Here is a 19,650-nt window from a genome sequence, read left to right on the forward strand (position 1 = left end):
CCTTGTAGTGGCATCTCCATTGTCTTGAGACCTTAACCCACCATGCATGCTTGTCCCTTGTAGTGGCATCTCCATTGTCTTGAGACCTTAACCAACCATGCATGTTTGTCTCTTGTAGTGGTATCTCCATTGTCTTGAGACCTTAACCAACCATCTTGTTTCTTATTGCTTCATCTTCACACTTAAATGGTTTCACGTAGATTTTTTTACTTTAGGCGAATTGAAAACAAGGACCTAAAAATAGACAAAAGCCAGCTGCGTTGCGTCTGCTATTTCTTGTGAACAGATGACTTTTTAACTATTTTTGTAACACAGCTTAAATAGAAGGGTAAATCGAGAAACTTAAGAAATGTTTGCAGAAACGGGCAAGGCTCGCACACTGTCCCTTTTTCAACTTCATGCATACGCTTTAATTAGAGTTTTCTCCCCTTTCCGTTTTATAGATCAAAATTAAACCAAGTTTTGCTAAACAGTAACATAGAGATAAATAAAACAAATGTAATTTAGTTGTTTTTCTTTAATCGTCTTGAGCGTGTTGTATAAAAATATATATAATGTTATGAAATAACTTATAATTTATAGTATCGAGAAATTTAAATAAGAGTAGAATTTAATACCCGTAGGAAGCAAATAACACTACTATAAGTGAGAGAGTTTATTATAAGTAAGAAGAAGAAGATGTAATGGTTCTTTTCTTATAAACTCTTGTTCTTGTTTATGGTGTACAAAATAGTGAGATGAGTGATGATATTTATAGTGAACAACAATGCATAAAATATCAAAGATGGTGCTTGATTTGGTAAATGAGTGGGTGATCATAGTGCTTGATGAGTAGATGATCATAGTGCTTGATGAGTAGATGATCATAGTGCTTGAGTTGGTAAAGGAGTGGAGGATCATTTCAAAGTTTATCTTATAACACTCCCCCTTGATCATCCATCTTGTATTAAATTAAGTTTCGTAACACTCCCCTTGGGAACCGGTGTCACTCTCCGCTCTCGCTTAACGTCTTTGTTGCCTCGTTAAAAACCTTTCTAGGAAAACCCAATGGGAAAAACCATAGTTAGGTAAAAAGAGTACAACTACGTAAGCTCCCCCTCGATTGAGCAGTCATAGATCCTTCTGATGACGCATTCCAATGTTATGGACATGTTTTCTGAATACCGAAGTAGGAAGTGCTTTTGTGAAGAGGTCGGCTGCATTGTCGCATGATCGGACATATCTTACTTCAATCTCTTTCTTCTTCTCGAGCTCTTGGGTGTATGAGAAGAACTTTGGATGTATATGTTTTGTTCTATCACTTTTGATATATCCTTCCTTCGTTTGAGCAACACATGCTGCATTGTCTTCATATAGAATAGTTGGCCCCGTACTTTTGTCAATCCCACTACTTGAACAAATGTGTTGGCTTATTGATCTTAGCCATACACATTCTTTACTTGCTTCATGGAGTGCGATGATCTCAGCATGATTTGAAGAGGTAGCCACAAGCGTTTGTTTCTGAGAACGCCAAGATATAGCAGTGCCTCCGATCGTAAAAACATATCCTGTTTGCGATCGGGCTTTGTGTGGATCTGAAAGATATCCTGCATCTGCAAAACCAACCATTTGACCATTTGAATCTTTAGGGTAAAATAAGCCTAAATCAATAGTCCCTTGTAAGTAACGAAAGACATGTTTAATTCCATTCCAATGTCTTCGTGTTGGAGATGAGCTAAATCTTGCTAGAAGATTAACAGCGAATGATATATCAGGCCGTGTACAATTTGCAAGGTACATCAACGCTCCAATTGCACTTAGATATGGTACTTCCGGACCAAGTATCTCTTCTTTTTCCTCAGGTGGTCGAAATGGATCACTTTCAATGTTAAGTGATCTAACGACCATCGGGGTGCTAAGAGGAGTTGATTTATCCATGTTAAATCGTTTCAACACTCTTTTAGTGTATGTGGATTGATGCACAAATATACCATTTTGTGAATGTTCTATTTGTAGGCCAAGACAATACTGTGTCTGTCCAAGATCTTTCATCTCAAATTCTCCTTTGAGATAGTCTGATGCCTTTTGTATTTCTTTTTGAGTTCCAATAATATTTAGATCATCAACATATACCGCGATTATCACAAATCCGGATGTTGTTTTCTTGATGAAAACACATGGGCATATAGGATCATTCACATATCCTTCTTTTGTTAAATGTTCACTGAGACGATTGTACCACATACGTCCAGATTGTTTTAACCCATATAATGATCTTTGCAATTTTATTGCACATAACTCTTTAGGTTTGGAACTTAATGCTTCTGGCATTTTAAATCCATCAGGGATTTTCATGTAGATATCAGTATCTAATGATCCGTATAGATAAGCTGTAACAACATCCATGAGACGCATCTCAAGATTTTTATCAGCGGCTAGACTCATCAGGAATCTAAATGTGATCGCATCCATTACAGGAGAATATGTTTCCTCATAATCAATACCAGGTCTTTGAGAAAATCCTTGGGCTACAAGGCGAGCTTTATACCTTGTAATCTCATTTTTCTCATTTCGTTTTCGAACGAAAATCCATCTGTACCCAACTGGTCTCACATCTTCAGGTGTGAGTACAATAGATCCAAACACTTTTCGTTTGTTAAGCGAATCAAGTTCGATTTGTATTGCTTCTTTCCATTTATTCCAATCATGTCTCTTTTGACATTCATATATGGATTTCGGTTCTGGATCATCGGTATCTTCATTTACCTCACCTGACACGATATATGAGAAAGCATCATCAAGATCATTTTGTTCATTTCTATTCCATATCCTTTTATTATGGATGTAATTAATAGAAATCTCATGATTATCTTTCGATTCATGATGCTCTGATTCATCAGAGTCCTTATCATTTATTTCTTCCAAAATATTTTCTGCTATTTTGGGTGCATCATATATTTCAGCTTTCTTCTGTTTCCTAGGATTCTTATCCTTAGAACCAGCAGGTCTACCACGCTTCAGGCGTGTTTTTGGCTCTCGTGTGTCATCCTCCTTTTCTTGTTCATTTGGCATTTTGATACGAGCAGGAGCATTTGCAGCTGGTATATGAGATTTAGTTACCGTCTTGGTATCTGCAAATGCATCAGGTAGCTGGTTAGCTATACTCTGTAAATGCATAATTCGTCGAACTTCTAGTTCTGACTCTTTAGTAGGAGGATCAAGATATAACAATGATGGTACACTCCATTTTATATCACTTCCAACATTTTTGTTTTCTCCCCCTAGAACTGGGAATACATTTTCGTCAAAATGACAATCAGCAAAACGTGCTGTAAAGACGTCACCAGTCTGTGGTTCTAGGTATCTTATAATTGATGGAGAATCACAACCAACATATATTCCCAACCTTCTTTGTGGTCCCATCTTTGTTCGTTGTGGTGGTGCTACAGGCACATATACCGCACAACCAAAGATTCTAAAGTGGGAAATGTTTGGTTCTCGACCAAACGCTAACTGAGTGGGGAATACTTATGGTATGCACTCGGTCTGATCCGAATGAGTGCTTCTGCATGCAAAATGGCATGTCCCCATACAGAGGTTGGAAGTTTTGATCTCATGATCAATGGTCTTGCAATCAATTGCAGACGCTTAATTAAAGATTCAGCCAAACCATTTTGCGTATGAACATGAGCAACTGAATGTTCAACTTCAATTCCCATTACCATACAATAGTCATTGAATGCTTGGGATGTGAATTCACCAGCGTTGTCTAGTCTAACTCTTTTAATAGTATAATCAGGAAACTGTGCTCGCAGTTTGATTATCTGAGTTAGAAATCTCGCAAATGCCACATTTCGAGATGATAATAGACAAACGTGTGACCATCTACTGGATGCGTCAATTAATACCATAAAATAGTGGAATGGTCCACATGGTGGATGTATCGGTCCACATATATCACCTTGAATTCTTTCAAGGAACTTTGGTGATTCTTTATCGATTTTGGTTGGCGATGGCCTTACGATCAATTTTCCTAGAGAACATGCAACACATGTCATTTTATTCCCTTGAGAAATCTCCTGGATTTTCAGTGAATGACCATGTGAGCTCTCTATGATTCTACGCATCATTGTACAGCCTGGATGGCCAAGGCGATCATGCCATAACGTGAACTCTTCTGGGTTCCGTTTTACTACAAGATTTGATTCGATCTCATCGATATAAGTATGATGTAATCCCGAAGGAAGTTCTGGAAACTTTTCCAATATGTGCTTTCTGCCACATTTTTCAGAAATTACATACATGTATTTCTTTCCATCCTCAGTTGCAGACTGAGTATCATATCCGTGAAGATATATGTCTTTAAAACTCAACAAATTCCTTTTAGAACTCGGAGAATATAAAGCATTATTTATGGAAAATTTTGTTCCATTCGGCAAAGTAAAGTTTGCTTTACCAGTTCCTTCAATCACGTCTGCAGGACCTGATATTGTATTGACGACAATTCTTGTCGGTTTTATATCAGAGAAATATCTCTTTTGTCTCAGAATAGTGTGCGTTGTTCCACTATCTGGTATGCATATTTCACGAATCCGTTTCTTGGATTTTGCTCCATTAGTATTTTGATCCATTTCTGAAATTATCATAAACATTAAATAAAAGTGAAACGTGAAATTTATTCATTGATTATATAAAGAAAACACACAATAATTATACATATATTGTTGTTAAAACAACATTATTCTTTGAAAACATAATTATTATACATTACAAATGAGGACTATTCAGCAGTCTTATTAGAAACATTTTCGTACTCTTCAAGAGTATTCTAGTCCAGCTCATTTGCGAAATCAGAGGATTCAAGGTATGAGGTCCCTTCAACGTTTTCCGTGAGGTTCACCTCTTTAGCCTTTCCTTTTATGGATTCTTGATATAACTTGCACAAATGTGGGGGAGTACGACAGGTACGGGACCAATGTCCTTTACATCCACATCTGTAACATACAGTCTCACTTTTCTTTGTGGTATCCTCTTCGGTTTCTTTGCCTTTATGAGGTTGTTCAGATCTAACCCATTTGTTAGATCTAATACTTTTAGGATAGTAAGGCTTTCCACGTTTGTTGTTGAAACGCCGACCACGACCTCGGTTGGTATGGTTTCTCCTTCCCGAATATTCTACCGCCGTAGCATTCACTTCGGGAAATGCCTTGGCTCCCGTAGGTCGGGAATTATGGTTTTTGATTAGTAACTCATCGTTCTTTTCAGCCAACATGAGTGTTACCATCAATTCAGAAAATTTGGTGTACCCACATTTTCTGTAAATTCGGGATAAGACGTTGTGTTCTTTGTGGAAGGTATTGTATGTCTTGTCAAGCATTTCTGCTTCGGTGACAGGGTTACCACAATATTTTAATTGTGCAACTATCCTTAAGATAGTGGAATTGTAATCTCTAACCCTTTGGAAATCCTGAAACCTCAGGGTTTTCCACTCTTCAAGAGCGTGAGGGAGATTGATTTCCTTTTGATTATCGAATCTGTCTTTCAAGGCTTGCCATAGTACAGCTGGGTCCTCAACGTCTCCATAGTCGTGAGTTAGATTCTCATCTAAGTGCTTCTTCAGGAAGATTATCGCCTCGGCTATATGCTCGGGTGGCGATTTGTTACCGACTTTTATAGCTTCGGATATCTTTTTTATTACAAGATAAGGTTTCACATTTGTGACCCATCTGACATAGTTTTCGCCGGTTACTTTTAGAGCTGGGAACTGGAGTTTCTCGATGTTTGCCATTTGTATTTCTAAAACACAAAATAGTAATTTTATTAGAACTTCATAATTTAAAAACCGTTTACATTAACCATACAAGCAATTACAAGGAGAAGCGATGTAAATAAAATTAAACCGATAATCATCTTAAATTCACTTGGAGTAAATTCTCCATCGAATAAACCATAAATAGAAACACAAATAAAAATGGCACATAAAAACAAAAGTGCGCGAATCATCTTTCTTGAAAAATTGGAGGAGAGCGATTTGAAATTTTTGAGAGAAGATGAAATGTTTTGGATGATGAAATGAAGTGAAAATGAGTTGTATTTATAGATGAAAATTACTGTTCATGACCGTTGGAGAAAGGGGAAATTTTTGAAAAAATTTCTTTGTGACCGTTGGGTTAAATCGAGTGCACCAAAAATTAGTCTGAAAATATCGTATTAAACGGTCAATCAAATCTATAAAATTTCATAAAAGTGAAAAATTATGACAATGAAATATTTATGTTATATGACAACAAATCATGCGACGGCTCAGCCGATCAATGCAGAATAATAAATAAATTATACGGCGGCTCGGCCGACCAATTAATAATAAACAGAATATAAGGCGGCTCAGCCGACCAATAAATAATAAACAGGATATAAGGCGGCTCGGCCGACCAATAAATAATAAACAGGATATAAGGCGGCTCGGCCGACCAATAAATAAATTAAATTACTAGTAAATAATATAGGCGGTATTCCGGCCATTATAACATGATATAAATAATAGTAGAGGCGGTATACCGACCATTATAACAGGGTATAAATGATACAAATAAATTTTACCGAATCGCAGAGTGATCGTGCTGATAACGTGTTATGAAATAACTTATAATTTATAGTATCGAGAAATTTAAATAAGAGTAGAATTTAATACCCGTAGGAAGCAAATAACACTACTATAAGTGAGAGAGTTTATTATAAGTAAGAAGAAGAAGATGTAATGGTTCTTTTCTTATAAACTCTTGTTCTTGTTTATGGTGTACAAAATAGTGAGATGAGTGATGATATTTATAGTGAACAACAATGCATAAAATATCAAAGATGGTGCTTGATTTGGTAAATGAGTGGGTGATCATAGTGCTTGATGAGTAGATGATCATAGTGCTTGATGAGTAGATGATCATAGTGCTTGAGTTGGTAAAGGAGTGGAGGATCATTTCAAAGTTTATCTTATAACATATAAAACCTTATTGGTGGAGAGGAATGCTTAGATTCCACTTCTCTTCACCATTTTTCTTCTCTTCTTATTCTTCTTCTTGCTCTCCCTATTTGTTACTGAAGATGGAGAGTTACTACAAGTGTAGGTTTTGCTTTAAGAGCTTCTTCAACGGAAGAGCTTTAGGTGGTCACATGAGATCTCACATGCCTAGTCTTCATAAATTTAGCATTCAAGAAGAGGAAGGGGAAAGGGCGAGTCAAGTCAATGATGAGACAGAGTCAGATGTTTCTTCGTCTTCGATGATGGATGATGATGATCCAAAGGTTGCTAACGAAAGCGAGACCGAGTCGTCGAGGAATATTACTAACCCGACACGTAAACGATCCAAGCGAACTCGGAAACTGGAAACGTTCGCGACCAAGAAGACAAAGGCGAGTCAACTCGGTTACAAGACCGAGCCTGAGTGCGAGCCTCCTCACAGCTCAGCTTCTGATACAACGACGGATGAAGATCTCGCCTTTTGTCTCATGCTGCTCTCAAGAGACAAATGGATGAAGAAGAAGAACAAAGCTAGTAGGAACAAAGAAGTAGTTGAAGAGATCGAGACAGAAGCATCAGAAGGTTACACCAAATCGAGCAAGAAAGGAAGATTCACGTGCGAGACTTGTGGGAAAGTGTTTAAATCTTATCAAGCATTAGGTGGGCACAGAGCAAGCCACAAGAAGAACAGAGTATCAAACAAAACAGAGCAACGAAGCGAAACAGAGTATCCAGAGAGGAGAATCCATGAATGTCCGATATGTCTTAGGGTTTTTGCATCGGGACAAGCACTTGGAGGTCACAAGAGATCTCATGGAATTGGGAACTTGTCTGTAGATCATCATCATCAAGTACGAGTGGAGTCAGTGAAACAGAGGATGATAGATCTTAATCTTCCTGCACCAACCGATGAAGAAGAAGTCTCTGTTGTGTTTCAGTAAATGCTGAATAAAGGTAACTAATAACAGGCTTTGGTTGATTCGGGTCGTCCAAATTTTAGTAAAGTTTGCATCTTTTTTTTTTATAATATTGTTGGGGTCGAAGTTGAACTAGAAAAATGTTATTTAAAATGCAAAGGAGGCCACTTTTACATGTTCTAACGCCAATTCTTTTTTTCGTATTGGCCTCACGTCGTGTTGCCTAACCATATCAATCAAAGAACAATCAAATAAGCTTCTACTTGGTTTATAAACTTCTCATGTATATGTTTAGAGCAACTTTATTGCGGTTTCGGGAAGGGGTTTTTAAAGAAATAACATGAATTAATTAAATGTAAACTAAATTAAAATTGGTGATACCGTTCCTTAATCTGTGGTTTGCGAATCGGTTTCTTAATGAAAGAAAGAAACACGTGTAAGATGGTGGGCAAGACAACACCATTTTTTTCCCTTTTCCCTTTTTTCTTTCTCGGTTCTTTCTTCTTTTTCTTGTTTTCTCCGTCATCTCTCTTCGGTTCTTCGACATCTCAGAGGACGACGATGGTTTGTTCTTCGTCTTGTCTTCGTCGATCGATTGAAGATCGGAAATGATGGTTTGTTCTTCGTCTTCTCTTCTTCTTCTCTTGGTCGATTGATGGAAGGTGAGAGTTGATGGTTTGTTCTTCGTCTTCTCTTCGTCTTCTCTTCGTTCTTCGTCGATGGTTTGTTTCTGAGGCAGAGTTTGTCAATTGATGGAAGATCAGAGTCATGCATGAAGAAAGGAGAAGCTGAGATTCAACGATCACAAGAAGAATCAAGTCTTCTTCAATAAAGGCCAGGTTCATCTTATTGTTTCTCTGTTCCATTGTATTCAAAGTTCATAGCTTTTTATTAGGACCAATGAACATAATTGATTAACATCAATTAGCTCCTTGTCGATCAATTCTTTTGGTTTAGTTTAGGAATCTCCGAGAACTCTGTTTTCTATTCGTTTGAGTCCTTGTGGATCAATACTTTTGGTTTAGTTTAGTTGATTAACACAACATTATTTTGTTTGATAACACTTGAGGAAGGTATCTGAAAGAGACAGGACACAACATGGAGCACGAGTGGAAGAGAATGATTCTCAACTGGAGATTATACATAGCAAGGTTCAACTCTCTATATAATTTGTAAAGTATAAACCACTAACCGGAGATTATATTGTTTTGCTTGTCTTATTTTTTTTATTAAAGTGTATCTTGTCTCAGGTTATTTTTTACTTTTCCTTTGCAGGGATAAAGTGACTACAGATGGTATCTTTGTTGAGGTAGAAGCATTGAATTGAAACAGAGGATGGTTAACAATCACATCGACGAGCTTTGTTGAGGCAGAAACATTGAATGGTACGAGTAACTCACTCCTTTTGCTAGCTTTTTTCTTTACTGATGGCCCTGAGTTAATTGTGATAATGAATGCTGCTTACAGTTAGGTTGTGGTTAGGACAGTGTGCTTGCTTAGAGTTAAGTTTGTGGTTGAGTTAATAGTGATAATGAATGCTGCTTAGAGTTAGGTTAATTGTGATAACTCATCTCTATTAAACCCTGTAGTTACTGCTCTTGCTTTCCATCTGCTAAACACGTTCATTGTGACTCTTTCCATCTTCAAACACATTTCTTCTTCTTTTTCTCTTCTTTGACAGTCTAGGATATGGATTCTACGAATCCATATAGTCAAAACTCCAACTTTGTTGATCTGTTGAACAGTCAACAAGATGGTTTCCCTCCTCAAACCTATTTTCGTGAGAGTTGTTCACAACTCCCTGTTTTTAGTACTCAATGTACTGAACCTTCAAGTTTGCGTGAAGACACACCATCAGAGAAAAAAGAAAGAAAGAAATGGAGTCTCACCGAGGATGTTGTGCTTATTAGCGCATGGTTGAACACCAGCAAGGACCCTGTTGTAGGCAATGAGCAAAAAGCTACTGCTTTCTGGAAGCGTATAGCTAGTTACTTTGCAGCTAGTCCAAAGGTTCAAGGCAGTGAAAAGCGAGGGTTTATCCAGTGTAAGCAGAGGTGGCAGAAGATAAATGATCTCGTTTCCAAGTTTTCTGGTTCTTATGAGGCTGCAACAAGACAGAAGACAAGTGGAATGAATGAGAATGATGTAGTTAAACTAGCACACGAGATCTTCTTCAATGATCACAAGATCAAATTTAATCTTCAACATGCGTGGGACGAGCTAAGGTATGACCAGAAATGGTGTGAAGCATCTAGTAGTAAGATTGATGGAAGCTGTAAGAAGAGAAAGTGTGACGATGGTGCTCAGTCCTCAAGCTCTAACGCAACTACCAATGATGCTGAGCAACGTCCTCTTGGTGTCAAGGCATCGAAACGAGGAAGTGGTAAGAGAATCGGTGAAGCCCTCAAGGGTGTCTCTGAGTTTCAGAACTTGTGGGCAATTAAGGAGAAAGATTTGGAAGTGAAAGAGAGACTGTCCAAGATGGGGCTGCTTGAGACTCTCATTGCCAAAAAAGAGACACTATCTGACTTTGAAGAAGCTTTAAAAAAGAAGCTTATTACAGAAATGTTGGGTAAGCTTATTGTTACTTCTTATTTAGCAAGTTACGTTTCTGTTTTATGTTGGTTCTGGTTCTCATTCTTATTTTTGCTTTGTATCAGGCGGCTCAGAGTAGTTTCTGGTTCTGTTTCCGAAGGGTGAGCACATCTCAGGTTTCTGTTTCTGTTTATTATTCTTATGTCGTTGTTCTCATATAAATTTTATTAATCTCAGGTGTTGTGTTCATCACATAGTGGAGCATTGCAGTGGAAAAGCAGAAGTGTTTTGTTGTTTTCTTGTGTCAGTCTTATGTCTTTGTTGGTTTGTTGTGTCACGGAAGTAGCTATGTCTTTCTTGGTTTGTTGTGTCACGGAAACAGCTTGGTCTTTCTTGGTTTGTTGTGTCACAAGACTGCTGTTGGGGTTGTTGTTTTCTACTCTCATTGTCTTTAAATGAAATGAAGTACTCTAGTTTGTAATGAAATGAAAGTATTCTAGTTTCTTTGTGTCATTTGTAGTTTCAGTGTTCATCGCCAATATCATCTCTTTCTCATATTCTCGTTTCTCAATCACATATCATCAAAATATCATCGCCAATATCATCTTCTCTTTCTCATACCAAGGGCTGTAACAAAACATACCAAGGGATTATCATCTTCTCCGTAAGGCAAGTTCACAAACATTCATCATAGTTTTTTTTTTTAATGAAGGTGATTAAGAAGGGGTAAGTTATATTTTTTCCAACCTTGTATAATATGAAGCTTCATGACAAAAAAAAATATGAGGCTTAGTTTTTTTTTTTAATTGAAGGTGATTAAGAAGGGTTTTACTACTTACCATTTTTTTCCCAACCTTATATAAAATGAAGACAAAAAAAATATATTCATGAATATTTTGATGCAGGTAACCATGGCATCTTCTTCTCGTAATAATCCTGATGATTTTGATCAATATTTTGATGAATATGTTGATCAACATTTTGATCAAACGTTCGAGAATCTTGTCATTGCTTATGGTGGTCAAGAAGAGGAGAAGCCAGAAAGAAAAAAACGAGTTTATATCGAAAGAAATCGAGAAGCCGGTCATATACGATTATGGAATGATTATTTCAGTGAGACTCCTACGTATCCTGGAAATTTATTCCGACGACGTTTTAGAATGAACAAGCCATTGTTCATGCACATTGTTGAGCGACTCTCCAACGAAGTTCAATTCTTTAGCCAAAAGAAAGATGGTCTTGGAAGGCTTGGTCTCTCTGCCCTCCAAAAGTGTACAGCAGCCATTCGTGTCTTGGCTTATGGTACTGCGGCTGATGCGGTCGACGAATATCTCCGGCTCGGAGAAACAACAACTCGGGCATGTGTGGAAAAATTTGTGGAAGGAATAATCAATTTATTCGGTGATGAGTACCTAAGAAGACCAACACCGGCTGATCTTCAACGTCTACTTGATATTGGAGAGTATCGTGGATTTCCCGGGATGATAGGAAGCATCGATTGTATGCATTGGGAGTGGAAGAATTGTCCCACCGCTTGGAAAGGGCAATATTCGCGTGGTTCGGGTAAACCGACAATCGTTTTAGAGGCCGTTGCTTCATATGATCTCTGGATATGGCATGCGTTTTTTGGTCCTCCAGGTACCTTAAATGATATCAATGTTCTTGACCGCTCACCTGTTTTTGATGACATAATAAAGGGTCAAGCTCCGCAAGTCACTTACTCTGTCAATGGAAGAGAGTATCATATGGCTTACTATCTGACCGATGGTATTTATCCGAAATGGGCGACTTTTATCCAATCTATTCCAGTACCACAAGGACCGAAAGCAGTTCTATTTGCTCAACGTCAAGAAGCTGTCCGAAAAGATGTGGAGCGTGCTTTTGGAGTCTTGCAAGCTCGCTTTGCCATTGTCAAAAATCCGGCACTTTTTTGGGATAAAGTCAAAATTGGGAAGATTATGAGAGCATGTATCATACTCCATAATATGATAGTAGAAGACGAACGAGATGGATACACTCAATTTGATGTTTCAGAGTTCCTACAAGGAGACGACACCGGAAGTTCACATGTCGATCTTGATTTTTCTCAAGATATGCCTACAAATATCGCCAATATGATGGGTGTTCGAACTAGAATTCGTGATAGACAGATGCATCAACAACTAAAAGCGGATTTGGTTGAACATATATGGCGTAAATTTGGAGGAGGTGAAGGCAACAACTGAGCTCGTTTCAAATTATTTTATTTTACTACTCTTTGTTTTTATGTTTAAATTTTAAAATCTATGTTAAAAATGTTATCTTTCAATATATTTTATTTAATAAATCAATTTTATCTTTAAAAAAAATTATAATTTTTTTGTTAAGAACCCTTAGTTAAGAAACTACCATTGGAGGCACAAAATCGAACAGTTTCTTAACTAGAATCCTTAAACCCACTTAAATACATTTAATTAATTAAATAATGATTAAAGAAACCCACTTGAGTTTCATGAATAATCATGCTCTTATGCTGTATTAGTATTTTATAATTTTGGGGAGTTCTTACTAGTACTTTGTTATTGAAAACTACTAATAGTGCCCACTCGAGTACTTGACTTGTCTCATGTTTCTTGTATTAGAGTTGGTCAAGGATCTGTAAAGATAAGAATCATTTTCAAGGTCTAAAGATATTAGTCTTGTAGTAAAGAAGACGTTACTTCGATAAAGCCCTACTTCGAACTTCCAACTTCATATTCAGATTACATTTGTAGTGTACTGTACCTACACTATCACAAATTTTTGCAACGAAAAAAAAACTCGAATCACTCGCCTATACCAGATTTTGAAAACAAAGGTTAGGGTTATCTTTGAAATTTATAAAACTTGAAACAATTATAATTTGGAGGCAAAATTATCTATTTACTTTTTTTTTGATGATTTGGAAACCAGTGAATCCCTACATCAAAATTTAAGAGCAAGACAAATAATTCGTTGTCTTTAGGGTCAATCCTGCAAAGAGTTTTTTTATTTTTTCTTTATTTCACAATTTCTTAGTTGATTCTTACTTAGGTTCAGTTCATTTTATAATTGGTTAGTAAAACTGGTATAAAAGAGTTGGTTGCATAAGTAGATTTGCGTTTGGTCTACCACAAATGTAGAATTATTCTTAGAGTATACTTTATTCTTTACTTATGACTTGAAGCGAAACCCACTAACTTTCACCACCCCCAATAGAATCCGACACATTGTGATTGAGAGTGGATGTGTACCAAGTAATTTCAAGCTTGACTATTCTCTCACACGATGTCTTAGGCTAGACTAGTTAATTGGGATTTGGTGAGATTAGTCTCCTGAAATAATTTCGTCTGATAATGATCATTTTCCAAATTTTGGAGGCATTAAAGTGTTTGGAGTTGGGAAGAAAATTTAGTGTGTGAATTGGAAAAAAAAAAACTGTGGTCAAATAGTAAATGATAATCACTTTTCATTAAATGCATCTTCACTATATAAAATTGTGAACCCATTTGATGCCAGCCGTTGGTTCAAAAAGATCATGATACTTACACTAACCTTCACTAAAATTCGCATATGAAAAGAATAAAGCGAGAGCACACCCAACGGCCAAACCTTCAACCGAAAGTAAACAAAACAAATACGATTAAAAGTTGAGCTAGTTTGGTCTACTCAACTGGTAGCTTACTTCACAAATTTGTCGCTGTTGATTAGACAAGCACTCATGCTTATCGAAGAGTAAACCGGGTTAAGACGACCTGAATACATGATCTTGATTTTAGTTTTACTTTTGTATACTTTTAGATATTTATTGGATCCGAAATTTGTATATTTTCAGACCTTTTTTTTTCTAACATTGAGACGAAAGTTGGATACCAACAAGAAGCAAAAACAGAAGATAGAAAAAACAGACGAAAGTTAGAAAAAAGCCGTATACAATCTCAAGAAGCAAAAACAGAAGATATGCTGAATCAGTAGTCGTCTCCCTTGGAGACGACTTCTTTGCAGGTAGGTCGTAGTAAAACCGTGTGCGCGAACTGTGATACGTAGCTCCCCTTCACATCACACAGCGGAGGATACGGCTGAAATAAAAACAAGAGAAGAAGATTTTAGCTCAGTTTTTTTTTTCTTTTCTCCTAGGGCTCATTTAGACTTACGTGGTGATTAGTGTTTAGAATAGTTACCTGAACAAAGCCGACGTCGCACAAGGTCTTTAGACCCCCTAGATAGTTGGTCTCACCAATCCGATCAAGGTCCCGTCTGCAAAAAGCCAGTGTCGAGAACTTGTTGTTGATGGTGGCGAGGAGTTGTTCTGCTCTAGGCAAAGCCAAGTTGATATGGCCAATGTGAGACTTCTTCATGTAGTGGCTGCACTCTAAGTCTTCTCTAACATATCCTTTCCCTGCAACATAACCACAAAACATAGGATCAATCACACACTGGAGCTATAGATGTAGATGCAATTTTCATGCAGATGCAATTTTCTCTTTTGATAGTTACCGGTTGATCCAAATGCTTGAATTCCATAGTATTCCCCCTCTTCCATCCTGGTCTGAATTGATTTCATAGCATATCTCTGATAAGGTCTTAAGCTATAGACATTCAAGTTCTGGATACTTTTAACTGCGCCAAAAAAAAGAGAGAGACAGATTTAATGTTTTATTACATCAGTATCGAAACTGGCAGAGAGTGGTTATTAGACTTGACAATTGGATATCAGTACCTCCAAACACTTTCCCGTTGATTTCAACTTCATAGGACTTCATCACCTCCTCAATTGAAGCAGCAACGTCGCAGAGACGAGCGTCGATTCCAGATTCCTGTATAAACCCACACAAAGCAGGTTAAGAGGAGTAATAACTATGAGCAGTCTCATAGAAGAATAAGTTGTGCAAATATAAATGTGAGTCAAAGCTCGAAACTCAGTTAGCTTTCCACTGCAGCGAAAAGAAACTGAGTAAAACAAAGCACAATAAGAATGATACATCCTACTAGTAGTTGTACATTTATAAAGCAGTGAAAAGGCAATAAGCACCTTGATACCGGTATAAGTAGCTTCACGGGAGGCTGCTAAGAGAGGTTCATACGTAGGATTGAAAGCAACTGTAAATGCAGAGTCAATAATATGTCCTGCAAAACAAAAAGAGATGTTAGTTTCCATCTGAAATTTGTAAATATCATTAATATTTGCCGTGTCAATGCCATCGATATGTGTTCCAAAATCCAGCTTCATAACATCATCGTACTGAAGCACAGTCTTGTCTCCAGAGTTTGGTGTCCAATGAGCAGCAACACTTGAAGATTAAAAAAAGGCCATTAGAGAAACAGGAGAAGAGTAAATTGTAGAAAGTTGAAGGCATATGTTAGAACTAACCGATTCAAAGAGCATCCTGTTGGGAAAGCAATGCCAGCTTTAAGACCTTTCTCTGATATCAGCGTACGAGCAGTAATCTCCAGGGTCTCACATATATCAGTCAACAACATTCCAGGCTCCACTATGCTTCTCATATATTTCCGAACCTGAGAATAAAGTTGTAAAGTTTTTGTTTTTGAGTGAGCATCTGATCAATTTCAAGGAGCATGATTAATGCAGGAGCATGATTTGCTAATCATCAGTAAAAACAAAAAAAAACTTTACAGCTCAATTTAGAATCTGCTCAATTCTCAAATTAGTAAAATCAATGTCCAAGAAAATGAACCTGGCGATGAACTTCAGCAGCCTGTCGTACAGAGTTGTATATTGGCTTTTGAAGACGCTCCAACTCTCTCTTCTCTTCAGATGTTGTTCTCCACAAGTTGCTACACCACAAAGAGATCAAGACCCAAAAGTTTTTACATTATTGGAACAACATCTTAGCATCAAAAAGACTGAACCCGTTTAAGAGAAGGCAAGACCATTGCATTGCATACTACTACATAACCTATGTAAGCGGTGTAAATAGCATTGTTTAAGGAAACTTACTCATCCTTATAGTTTTGGATTTCACCTTCAGGAAAGTCTCCAAATGGGAAACACATATAGACAGGAATTACAGGTGGATCAGTATGTTGATTCTTCCTGCAAAGATAAGCAAACAAAGCTATCATGAAATCAAACACCAAAATTGCAAACTGAAAGTTAAAAAAAAAAAAAAAAAAAAAAGTCCTCTCTTACTCGCTTTGATTCTTCTTCCTTTTCTTATCAGTCGTTTCCTTCTCCTCTTTTGAATCATCAATACCCAATATCAAACGAACCTGTTCATCGTCTTCGGAATCAGTGATTATTTCCGCCAATCTGTCACAAGTAGTATCAAGCAATGAAGGGATCTCTAAGTAATTGGCGGCGTTAGCGAGAGCCACGAGCGTGGAATGATGGACTCTCCAGAACGCTGTTTCCCAGAACTGGAGTCTCTCGGGGGAGAAGTATGAACGATCCTTGCAGTAGTCGATGACTCTCGCGAGGACGCTGCTTTTCACTACCGGCACATCCACCAGGTCCACCACGCAACCGAAAACCACACAATCTTCACCACGAAAACTTCACCGTCGGAGCTCTGCAACTTGATCTTCTTGGTCGACATGGAGATCGCTTCTGACTTTCTTGAAACCCAAGAAAGTGAATACAACGTTTGGTATTTATTGATGGGAAATTACTTGGAGCTTAACGGCCTCTTTTTTTTTTAAATTTTTTTTTTTTTTTTTTTGTGACATTGTCACTCTCTATTTGATTAATATTAATATTATCATCATTTTTATTTTTAAATAAACAAATTTGTTATCATTATTTTAAAACGTCTAACAATTTGTTATTGTAAAGGCTATTTTCATTTTTTAATGTTAAAATGTCTAAATGTATATTAGATGTTCCAAGACCAGTGGGACCCACCAGAATCCTTGGAGAACGTTACAGTGGGACCCACCAAATCCATGTGAAGTTCCTAAAGAGATATAAGGCTGAATGAATCTTCTATTAGACATGTACAAAGTATTTATATAGTAGTACAAGTAGGTTAAACCGTAGAGTTATGTATTTACATATATAGATCCTTTTAGTATAAGATATTTCCTTAACACGCCCTCTCAAGATGGAGGAACCTTGGTGACACCAATCTTGGCTCGTAAGTTCTGGAACTGGTTTCGTTGCAGAGGTTTGGTGAAGCCATCAGCTAGCTGATCATGCGTGGAGACATGAGTGACTCGAAGAGCATGGGACTGGATCTGACTGCGAACAAAGTGATAATCAATCGCAATATGTTTCATGCGAGAGTGGAACACAGGATTGGCGCACAAGTACGTAGCACCAATATTATCACAATACACGGTAGGTGCAGAGGAAAGATTGACGCCTAACTCAGTGAGCAGCGAGCATATCCATCGGACTTCTGCGGCCGTGTTGGCTACGGCACGATACTCAGCCTCAGTAGATGAGCGAGCAACTCCTTTCTGTTTCTTAGAAGTCCAAGACAGAGGTTGAGAACCGAGGTAGACAATATAGCCATTGGTGGAGACATAATCATCGCTGTCTCCAGCCCAGTCAGCGTCGGAGAAGGCATGAAGAAGAGGAGCGGACTGTTTGCGTAGGAGAATGCCATGAGTAAGAGTACCAGAGAGATAACGCAAGACGCGTTTCACCGCGTTCCAATGATCCACTGTAGGTCTATGCATGAATTGCGAGAGACGGTTGACCGCATACGAGACATCAGGACGAGTAAGGGCGAGGTACTGAAGACTTCCGACGACGCTTCTATACTCAGCAGGATCAGACAGTGGAGAACCCGAGTTCAAGGTGAGCTTGGGAGACGACGGAAGAGGGGTCGCAACAGGCTTAGCATGAAGCATATTTGTCTTGTGTAGCAAGTCAGTGACATATTTCCTTTGCATTAGGTGTAACCCTTGTGGTGTTCTTGTAGCTTCGATTCCCAGAAAATAACTCAGATGTCCCATGTCTTTGATAGAGAATTTTGCGGCCAGAGCATCAATAACCTGTTGCACAAGGTCTGTGCTTGTGCCCGTGACAAGAATGTCATCAACGTATACCAAGAGGTACACGAACTTGCCCTCATGGCGCAGTATAAATAGAGATGTATCTGCAAGTGAGTTCTGGAACCCAACACTGAGTAGGAAAGATTTAAGTTCAGAGTACCAAGCACGAGGAGCCTGTTTGAGTCCATAAATTGCTTTCCGCAAACGACAGACATGTGAGGGACGATCTGAATCAGTAAACCCAGGTGGTTGGCACATGAAGACCTCTTCATCGAGATGACCTTGTAAAAACGCAGTGTTGACATCTATTTGCCGTATTGGCCAGTCAGAGCTAACGGCAAGACCCAAGACTAACCGAATGGTAGTTGATTTAATCACCGGGCTGAAGGTATCATTAAAGTCAATCCCAGGTTGTTGATGAAAGCCTTTAGCCACAATTCGTGCCTTGTAACGATCAATGCTACCATCTGGATTATATTTAATGGTGAACACCCATCGACAGCCCACAATATTCATCTTGCGAGTAGCTTCTACAAGGTCCCATGTATGGTTCTCATTAGTAGAGTTGAACTCCCTAGACATTGCTTTGCGCCAGCGCTCATGTTTGATGGCCTGTTGCCACGTAGATGGGATCCAGTGAGGATCAGATTGAAGTTCAACATTGAGATTATATTTTGAAGTCGGCTTGACAATGTTGTTCCTCGATCTAGTGGTCATGGAATGTCGAGGAGGAGGTTGAACTTCAGGTACTGGAACAGGAGAAGGCACTGTAGGTTGCAGCAGAGGTGCCAAAACAGGGCCTGGCGAGCCTGTAGTTGCAGGTGCTGAAGAACCCGTAGGAGGTGTAGGCACAGGCGCAGGAGATGAAGTATCACACGCAGGAGTCTGATTGTTCACTGCCGTTTGAGGAGAGTGTATGAGTGATGGCGCTGGTATGACTGTGTGAGGTTCATAGGGGACAGTGGGTGACTGGGATGGGGTTGGTGAGGTCGGTTTAGTTAGGGAATGATAAGGGAACTCTGTTTCATTAAAGCGAACATGTCTTGAGACATAGACACGTCCAGAAACTGGTTCTAAGCAAAGATAGGCACTCTGAGTGAGAGAGTATCCTATGAAGAGACAAGGTAAGGATCTGTTTTCAAGTTTATTGGGAGCATAAGGTCGTAACCATGGATAGCACAAGCAGCCAAAGGTTCGGAGTTTAAGGTAGTTGGGAGGTGTCTGGAATAGTTTTTGAAATGGCGACTG

At 38.3% G+C, this 19,650-nt stretch overlaps 3 protein-coding genes across 10 annotated transcripts; 1 reads left to right on the top strand and 2 right to left on the bottom strand.

Moving 5' to 3' along the window:
• Positions 1–4,807: 4,807 nt before the first annotated feature.
• On the bottom strand, positions 4,808–5,960 carry LOC125588651. The gene has a single exon (XM_048760235.1). It carries the CDS (start codon positions 5,765–5,767, stop codon positions 4,808–4,810), a length of 960 nt encoding a protein of 319 aa, XP_048616192.1. The 5' UTR covers positions 5,768–5,960.
• A 936-nt stretch (positions 5,961–6,896) lies between these two features.
• LOC111212859 (glutathione S-transferase T3) lies at positions 6,897–15,389 on the top strand. 8 transcript variants are annotated; one of them, XM_022714477.2, is made up of 6 exons: positions 7,960–8,573; positions 8,676–8,750; positions 8,985–9,062; positions 9,187–10,483; positions 10,572–10,607; positions 10,684–15,389. In XM_022714477.2, the coding sequence occupies exon 6, from the start codon at positions 11,334–11,336 to the stop codon at positions 12,669–12,671; it is 1,338 nt and encodes a 445-aa protein (XP_022570198.2). In that variant the 5' UTR covers positions 7,960–8,573; positions 8,676–8,750; positions 8,985–9,062; positions 9,187–10,483; positions 10,572–10,607; positions 10,684–11,333; the 3' UTR covers positions 12,672–15,389. The 8 variants fall into 8 exon arrangements, 7 of the variants coding, with proteins under 7 accessions (XP_022570198.2, XP_048616194.1, XP_022570197.2 ...); XM_048760237.1 differs by having other exon boundaries at positions 7,960–9,062; positions 9,187–9,296; positions 9,593–10,483; XM_022714476.2 differs by having other exon boundaries at positions 7,960–9,062; positions 9,187–9,296; positions 9,758–10,483.
• On the bottom strand, positions 14,412–17,000 carry LOC111212861 (methionine aminopeptidase 2B-like). The gene is made up of 11 exons (XM_048759809.1): positions 16,936–17,000; positions 16,595–16,885; positions 16,403–16,498; positions 16,140–16,239; positions 15,815–15,960; positions 15,643–15,734; positions 15,476–15,570; positions 15,164–15,260; positions 14,941–15,063; positions 14,625–14,842; positions 14,412–14,522 (listed from the first exon to the last, which is right to left on the bottom strand). Exons 1-11 carry the CDS (start codon positions 16,998–17,000, stop codon positions 14,412–14,414), a joined length of 1,434 nt encoding a protein of 477 aa, XP_048615766.1.
• Positions 17,001–19,650: the final 2,650 nt, after the last annotated feature.

Source organism: Brassica napus, chromosome C6, assembly GCF_020379485.1.
Source record: "Brassica napus cultivar Da-Ae chromosome C6, Da-Ae, whole genome shotgun sequence".
Classification (NCBI taxonomy): domain Eukaryota; kingdom Viridiplantae; phylum Streptophyta; class Magnoliopsida; order Brassicales; family Brassicaceae; genus Brassica; species Brassica napus.

Coding starts and splice junctions, on each gene's coding strand:
- LOC125588651 (XM_048760235.1), bottom strand. CDS start 5,767: ATGGCAAACATCGAGAAACTCCAGTTCCCAGCTCTAAAAGTAACCGGC.
- LOC111212859 (XM_022714472.2), top strand. CDS start 11,334: ATGAATATTTTGATGCAGGTAACCATGGCATCTTCTTCTCGTAATAAT.
- LOC111212861 (XM_048759809.1), bottom strand. CDS start 17,000: ATGTCGACCAAGAAGATCAAGTTGCAGAGCTCCGACGGTGAAGTTTTC. Junction 16,240..16,402: donor ATCCAAAACTATAAGGATGA/GTAAGTTTCCTT, acceptor TTTGTGGTGTAG/CAACTTGTGGAGAACAACAT. Junction 14,523..14,624: donor GCGACGTCGGCTTTGTTCAG/GTAACTATTCTA, acceptor TTTTTATTTCAG/CCGTATCCTCCGCTGTGTGA.